This window comes from Arachis duranensis, chromosome 7 (genome assembly GCF_000817695.3).
Source record: "Arachis duranensis cultivar V14167 chromosome 7, aradu.V14167.gnm2.J7QH, whole genome shotgun sequence".
Lineage (NCBI taxonomy): Eukaryota > Viridiplantae > Streptophyta > Magnoliopsida > Fabales > Fabaceae > Arachis > Arachis duranensis.
In genome coordinates, this window is record NC_029778.3 from 76132138 (window position 1) to 76139955 (window position 7818).

The 7818-nt window shown below is 32.2% G+C and overlaps 2 protein-coding genes across 4 annotated transcripts; one reads left to right on the forward strand and one right to left on the reverse strand.

Annotated features, from left to right (window-relative positions):
• Positions 1-212: 212 nt before the first annotated feature.
• On the forward strand, positions 213-3563 carry LOC107459929 (uncharacterized). Of its 3 annotated transcripts, XM_016078241.3 has the most exons (5): positions 213-444; positions 1573-1690; positions 1905-2401; positions 2608-2852; positions 2975-3563. In XM_016078241.3, the coding sequence occupies exons 3-5, from the start codon at positions 1953-1955 to the stop codon at positions 3199-3201; spliced, it is 921 nt and encodes a 306-aa protein (XP_015933727.1). In that variant the 5' UTR covers positions 213-444; positions 1573-1690; positions 1905-1952; the 3' UTR covers positions 3202-3563. The 3 variants fall into 3 exon arrangements, with proteins under 3 accessions (XP_015933727.1, XP_015933726.1, XP_015933728.1); XM_016078240.3 differs by lacking the exon at positions 1573-1690; XM_016078242.3 differs by lacking the exon at positions 1573-1690 and having other exon boundaries at positions 215-444; positions 2023-2401.
• A 3135-nt stretch (positions 3564-6698) lies between these two features.
• LOC107459669 (uncharacterized) lies at positions 6699-7400 on the reverse strand. The gene is made up of 2 exons (XM_016077889.3): positions 6952-7400; positions 6699-6866 (listed from the first exon to the last, which is right to left on the reverse strand). Exons 1-2 carry the CDS (start codon positions 7268-7270, stop codon positions 6823-6825), a joined length of 363 nt encoding a protein of 120 aa, XP_015933375.1. The 5' UTR covers positions 7271-7400; the 3' UTR covers positions 6699-6822.
• Between the last annotated feature and the right edge of the window lie 418 nt (positions 7401-7818).

Consider the following 7818-nt stretch of genomic DNA (forward strand, 5'->3'; position numbering starts at 1 on the left):
ATATTTTTTGTTTTAAATTTTTTAAATAAAAAAATTAAATTTTTATATTTTGTTTTAATTTATTATTATTAAAAATATAAAAACACAAAATTTTATATTTCTATTTTTTATATTTTATTTTCACTTTTTAATATTTTTTTATTCTATTTTAAAAAATAAACACAGCCTCGAAGTTGACCGTTTTTTTTTAAGAAATACCTAAATCAGTAAATCCCTTCCAAGTTCCGGGTCTCCCCTTCCCCTTCCCAGTCCCGCCGTCTCCAGCCCCCGCCGTCTCCAGCCTTCCCAGCCCGCTGCTGGCCCCATCTTATCCGGTTCTCCCCCTCTTCCAGCAGTCCGTTCCGCTTTTCTTCCTTTCCCTGAGCTTGAAGCGGCGATTTCACTCCAGTCCGCCGAGCTCTGCCGTCATCGTCGCCCTCACCTCGTGCTCGTCTTCCAGTTCTGGTAGTGCAGTCCTCTCCTCTTTGATTCTTGCTGAGTTTTTACTTTTTGTTGATGGTTGCTGGTTTCTGTGTTGTAGTTTCTGGTTGTGTGTTTTTTTTGTTGGTTATCAGATTTTTTGCTATTGCCTAGTTGTTCTTGCTGCATGTTGCTCATTGCTGTGTTGTGTTGTTTTTGCTATTTGTTAATTGAGGCAACGTCCAGTTTGTTCTCTGAAATTCCTAGCGCTAGAGATAAACAGTCCTGGCTTTTTGAAAAGTACCAAATTGCTCCTGAATTTACAAATCTGAATTTTCTTCGCCCGTTAATTCAATATTGTGCTGACAAAGTGTTAGCTTGACATTAAGGTGACATATCTAAGATTTCAATATGATCAATTGGGTGCCCTAAACTCATTTTGGTTAATTGATTTTATACTAGTGGAGAGGCTAAAATGAGTCCAATTAACCAATTTGGGACGACTAGTCGACTATTTGATCCGAAGTCTTAACCATGTCACCTTACTATTGGGAATTTCAAGCTAACACTTTAGTGCTCCATGTCAGCAGTCAGCACTGTGTTAACGACATTTGAATTAGGGGCGAAAGAGATTCGCAATTTGTAATTTCAGGGACCAATTTTATCATTTTCAAAAATCAGGGCTGTTTTGACGGGCATTGGGAATTTCAGGGACCAAACAGACATTACATCTTTGTTGATTTGTTAAGTTGTTAATCACTTAATTGATGTTGTGTTAAGTGTTATTAAATTTTTGCTATGTTGTTATTGACTTATGTTAATTGCTGTTGCCTAGTTGTTCTTGTTATTAGATTTTGTTGGTCATTAGATTAATTTGTGTATTTTTAAGATTTACTAGAATATATTTCTGTGTCTTTATTTATAATTTTATATATTATTTTATTATAATTATGTTTTTGTAGCATTTTAAAATATTTTGGTATTTTTATCATTAACAAAGTTGAAATAACTTTGTCAGCCATTTAATGATCTAGGGAGTACTATTTACAGATTACTTTAAAATCCTGTTATAATCTCTTTATCTCATTCTCCTCTTTCCAAAACCATCAATCCAACCATAGCCCCAGGTTAAACCCCCTCATCACTCATCAATTTATATTTGTGTTAAACCAGTGCTGCTGTTGGTCCTTCATCAATTTTCAAAGCTCTGATACCCAACTTGTGAATCCATCAATTCGGTCGATAATGTTTTCACCTTGACGAGTCAAGATTATAGCTTGCTCCATCATCAGTTAGTTGCCTCTGTTTTCTTATTTGGTTTTCCTTCTAAGAGAAAAGTTCACACTTTTATTTAATTTCAAGTTGGTAACTTTCATTAGTGTTTTATGTTCAAAACTCATGTATGAATTTTTGGACAGAGAGTTAAATGCAGTAAGTTTAAATTGTAGTTACATCCAAATAATTCAATGTGCATTATTGGTTTTTTTCCCTTTCATGAATTACAGATAATTGTTCCTTGTGATTTTGTTGAAAGATTCTTGAGGACTTTTAAGATGCTGGCAATTGATCCTGCAACAAAATTATCTTTCAATCGATTGATTAGCAATGGTGATTTGGTTATAGTTTATGAAAGGCATGACAACCTGAAGGCCGTAACCGTGTCTGAAAGTACTGTACTGCAGAATCGATTCGGTGTCTTTAAGCATTCAGAATGGATAGGAAAGCCATTTGGGTCTAAAGTATTCAGCAACAAGGGTGGTTTTGTATATTTGTTAGCTCCAACACCGGAGTTATGGACTCTAGTTTTAAGCCACAGGACTCAGATTCTCTATATTGCGGATATTAGCTTTGTTATCATGTACTTGGAGGTTGTTCCTGGTTGCTTGGTTCTTGAATCTGGCACTGGAAGTGGATCTTTAACTACTTCACTTGCAAGGGCTGTTGCTCCTACGGGACATGTCCATACGTTTGACTTCCATGAGCAACGAGCTGGATCGGCCAGGTAACAAACAAGGAAGATGATGGTGATATTCTTCTGTGTGTGTTCATATATTTTTGTGTTTTTCACTTGTGCCTTTGCCCTTTTCTTACCTCATGATTGCATATTTGTGAACATTTACATACTGGTGAAGAAATATTCCAAAGGGTTGTGCGGAATATAGAACCATTCCTGTCTCATGTTTACTTGATTTATTTTCTTCTTCATAGGGATGATTTTGAGAGGACAGGTCTAAGCAGCTTAATCAGTGTGAGAGTAAGGGATATTCAGGGCGAGGGATTTCCAAGTGAATTTGCTGGCTTGGCTGATGCCGTATTTTTGGATCTACCCCAACCATGGCTTGCTATTCCTTCGGCTGCAGAAATGTTAAAACAAGATGGTACATTGTGCTCGTTCTCCCCATGCGTTGAGCAAGTACAGCGATCGTGCGAAACACTTCAAAACAGCTTCACAGGTACATTCTCTATATTTTCTAACTTTTGGTGCCGTTTTGTATGTCATTCAAGTTATCCATGCAAACTGCAGCTACCTGTATTAGACTGACGTAATTCCTAAATAAATTTTGCTTCTTTAAAGATATAAGAACATTTGAGGTGTTGTTACGCACATACGAAGTTAGAGAAGGGAAAATGGAAAACCTGAATGGAGACAACAATGGTTCTAATGGTTCTCTCCCTTGCAAGAGGAGGCAACGTTCCAATGGAAGCTATGCGCCGGACAGTATTGTTTCTTCCGTTATGGCTAGACCTTGTGGTGAAGCTAGAGGTCACACAGACTATTTGACATTTGCGAGACTTAAATGACTCTGATGAAGAGTGCCACCATGTCCATCCATTTTTGTAGCAAGGAAAATAGGTCAATCTTAGTGCCTCCATTCAATTTGGCTATGTGCAGAGAGACAAGGATAACGTGGAGCATTAATATATTGTGGAAGCGCGGGTTTTCAATGGGTTTGACTGCTATTGACCGATTTAAATGCATAAATGATCTAAATGTCAAATCGAATCAGTTAGGCTACCGTATTACTAGTTTTTGACCGGTCCGGTCTAGTAGTTTTGATACTATGTATTTTTTTAGTAGGAATCGGATATTTTCTTCTTTGATTTGTCTTAATTATTACATTTAGTTATAAGGTAGATTATTCAATTTTTTGTTCTTTCTTAAACGTGTCATATATTCATTCGAAAATGTCACATTACATGAGAAACAAACAATATTGAATTATCAATATAAATAATAATAGGATTTATAATAAGATTTTTGCCTTTGTTTTATAACATGATGCTCTTATCTTATAAAGGAGCAGAAAAAAATGATTTGGATTCATTTTTTCTCATCTCAGCAATCGATTATAAAAGCTGTGATAGAACATCTAACTGTGATAGAAGATCTAATCGTTTATAAATGTGCTTGTATGCATTCGGGATAAGGGATACTTGATGGAGTTTCATTCTTCTTCACATTAGGTGTTTGTAGAAAAATTTTTAAAGGGCATTTTAAGTTTTCTTACTCTTCACACTTTCACATAAGCACCCACTTAACAATACCACCCCCATTTTTTTTCATTACATTGCTACCTTCAGAAATGAATACCTTGTGAGATCTGCTTTGAAAACAGGACCATGGGCTCATGATCAATTGTTTTGTGAAGAGAAAAGTATAACAAATAAGCAAATACATAGTGGCTAGCTGTTGTTGCAATAGATATGAGTTGGTCATAAAAAAATGACCATTTTATATTTATCGGGATCGAAAAATAAGTTTTGAAGACCAATATCTCACATATCGACCTTTCCCTGTCACAATAACTTTCATGGTCGAATCTAATATGCTAGTAATAGTTATATCAAAATCACAATCCTTCACAATTCCTATCAACTCTTCATCCTCAACCAATGTAATTTTTCACAATTCCTATCAACTCTTCATCCTCAACCAATGTAATTTTTCTCAGTTTCTATTAACTCTTCGTCCTTAACCAATGTAATTTTTAGCAATCAATTTGTCTGAAAAGTGTAATTCTCATAAACCTTTAAAATAATAAAAATTTATTGAATATCAAAATGTTTGATTTAAAATTTAAAAACTAATTTGAATATATACTCGTCAAAATCCATAAATATATAAAAGGGATTACATAATATCCATTATATTAAAATAATCCCTTAAAAAATTGGGATCAAATTTACATCTTCATGAAATATAAGGAGTACTATTTAAGAGTGTAATTGTGTGCGAAACATAACTTAAAATTGGAATAAAAACAGGGAATAAAATCAAATTTTAAGTGTTTAGTTTGAATTGAGACAAAATAAAAGTATCAAAATTGAAGGTACAGTGAAGGATTTATTTTGCAGAGTCAGATCCGATACTCTGGTGTTTAGTTTAAACTATTGTCTGCTACTGTAATAGCTAATGTTTAAAGCAAGTCTGTGAACAGAATATTCCTTCTGCACAATGCTGTTGGTCGCAAATTAAAGCATGTTCAACATTCCGTTTGATACGTCGCTGTTACTCGGTACACTCATGCATTTTCATTTTTAACATTTCTACACCCCTCCATCCATCATTTTACAAAGTAGCATTTTTCATAATTTTATGCATGACCAAACCGCACCAATCTTCATCATAAATCTATGTTCATTTTTTATATATGTACGCGTGTGTGTTTGTTTTATATAATTAAATAGAGAAAATATTGAAAATAAACTTTTAGTTAGTTATCATTAACCAAATTTAATGTTTAAGTTTATAATTCAGAATTTTTTAAGGTTACCATTTATGATTTTAAAGAAATGAGTTAATGTTAATTATAAAAAAAGGGTTAATTTTCTAACATTACTTAACTAAATAATATATAATCTTCACAAGTGGTATTGATATTTATCCTAATGAAATATTAGAAACTCAAACAAATTCTGCACAATTTCAAACTAGACTTCCTCGTAATTAGACTAAATTAATCTGCAATATTTGATGCACAATTTTATTTTCTTAAATATTTTTTATAGATAATATTAGGTGTACACTAAAATCAATTATTAATATATGATATATGTTAAAATTAATAATAAATTAATGACTATTAATTTATAAATATATTTTTTTACTTTAGATTTTCTTACAACCATTATTCTCAACTAGTAATTGTTCACTGTGTAATTGTCCACTATCGTGTGAAGTTTATTGACAAATCACTCCTATTTTCATTTGGAAAATACAGTACTTGGAGCTCCTTTTTACCTTAAATTTGCATCTCATCTCATCTCTCACTATCATTTTTTATTATCATTTTTTACGGTAAAAACAAGCTCTTATAAATCCGAACATGATTTGGACCAATTTCTTATAATAGTATCAAAAAGTTGGTCTCTTTATACTAGTATTTTTTTCCGTGATTGTCTCTGCACTTGTATGAATTAAAAGACACGTTCTATTTGAATTTATGAAGAACTCTTGTAGACAAATTTATATAGCCTGACCAACAGCGATAATGAGTCTCACTCTTTGGCGAAATAGGAAAGTACAGACCAATACCTCTTTTAGTGAAGATATTGTCAATTTCATTAATTATTCTCTCTATCTCCTCTCATCTATATGCATAACAATAATAGGATCTCTTAAAAAAATCTCGGAAAATAATTTAACCTCCAATATTTGTAAACAATGATAACCGTGAAAAAGATTATTAATAACAAGATTTTACAAGAAAAAAAAAACCTATGTAATTGAAAGAATCATATGGACAAACATTTTTTTAAAATTATCCGATCAATCTATTATTGTTCTTAAACCAAAACTGTCATTTCTTATATTATATATGTGCACAACATAATTTGATTCATGCACTTTTCTTTTTCTTCATGTTCTTTTGCACTCTCAATATCTAGATTATATATTATTATAATATTCTTTTATGGAATGCATTTTGCTGTGTAGACATTTATAATAATGCCAAAAAAGCTGTTAACTTTAATTTGGTGTGTCCAAACTTTTTTTTTCTTAAATTAAAACAACAAAATCCTAGGTACTATTGGACAATTACAACTGAAATTTAAGAAATTATTGTCATTCTAAGAAAAATATATTAATTAAAAATTAATTTTAATACGTAATTTATTTTTATTTACGTTATCATATATCATCGATGTTGTATGGCAGAGCATGAAAGTAGTAAGAACTAAGTTGGATGCATGGATGTTTATTAAGAAAAATCATGAAAGTAAAACATTAAAAATCATAAAATAAACCCCCAAGAATATATTACTGTAATTAAGCTCATCATCACACTCTATCTTTATGGCACCCATTAAGATGGATCAATGATATGATATCATATTAGCATTGGACCCCAAAAGTTGGAAAAAGCAATCCTCACATGCACATGTGATTGAAAAGTAAATCTCTTATATTCCTTAGACGAATTATGGTTGGCATTTGCCCTTCAGCTTCAAGAGCACCAAAAGGCCTGTCAAAAAGTAACAAACAATCCATAAAGAGGGGATGGAAGAAAACAAGAGAGTTAATAGAATGAAAGTAATTTATATACATACATTGGAGCAAATTAGTTATATGTGTTGTCTTGTTCTTGTTTGGGTTGTTGAGCTTTCTGAGCAATTCCTCGTCAGAGCAAATAATGTTACCAGCAGGGGAGACCAAGAACGCCCTTCTCCTTACGGGAGGAGACCACAATCCACTCTGCTGGTAATCGAAATCGAACTGCGACGAGTCCAAGAACTTCCCAAGAAGCCTCTCAGAGACTGATTTTGGTACCAATTGAATGCTTGGAGTAGTTGGAGTACTCTTGTGGGAGGAATAGTTAGAGGCAGTTTCCAGTGATAAATAAGGAGAAGACCCTTCAGACACAGACATTTTGTGAAAGTGTTCAAGAGAATTATTTATGCATGCATGTGTTTCTCAAAGGAAGTAGATATATGACTAGACTTCCTTATTGGTGTAATGCCTTTGGCCCTTCAATGGGAGATCATAGTGCTTTTATATTTGTAAATCAAGGAAACAAACTTAGAACTTCCTGACTTTTTTTCTCAAATATATCTATGTGAGTATTTTTCTTTTTGTAAATACTCTTATCACATCTCCCATAAAATGACATTATAAATCGTTAGATGATTTGGTTAAATATATTCAGTCAAATATATTAAAAAAATGTCATTATATCATCGAATGGTTCACAATATTATCTTTAACTATATATAAAGATGTTATCATAGGAATATCCATATTTTTATAAAAAAAAATAAAACGAGTCATTCAACCAGTAAAATTATATGTTCAAAAGTCTAAGATGTTGAATCCTGTATAATAAGAATATTTTTATATTTCCTAAAAGAATATTTTTTAATAAGAGATTAATTTTTTAACTATTTTTTCAAAAAAAAAATCACTTTACCAATTTACTT

Excerpts from the sequence above, each read along its gene's own strand:
- LOC107459669 (XM_016077889.3), bottom strand. The coding sequence starts at position 7,270 with ATGTCTGTGTCTGAAGGGTCTTCTCCTTATTTATCACTGGAAACTGCC. Across the intron at positions 6,867-6,951 it reads TATAACTAATTTGCTCCAAT|GCCTTTTGGTGCTCTTGAAG; the intron begins GTATGTATATAA and ends ACTTTTTGACAG.
- LOC107459929 (XM_016078241.3), top strand. The coding sequence starts at position 1,953 with ATGCTGGCAATTGATCCTGCAACAAAATTATCTTTCAATCGATTGATT. Across the intron at positions 2,402-2,607 it reads CAACGAGCTGGATCGGCCAG|GGATGATTTTGAGAGGACAG; the intron begins GTAACAAACAAG and ends TCTTCTTCATAG. Across the intron at positions 2,853-2,974 it reads ACTTCAAAACAGCTTCACAG|ATATAAGAACATTTGAGGTG; the intron begins GTACATTCTCTA and ends GCTTCTTTAAAG.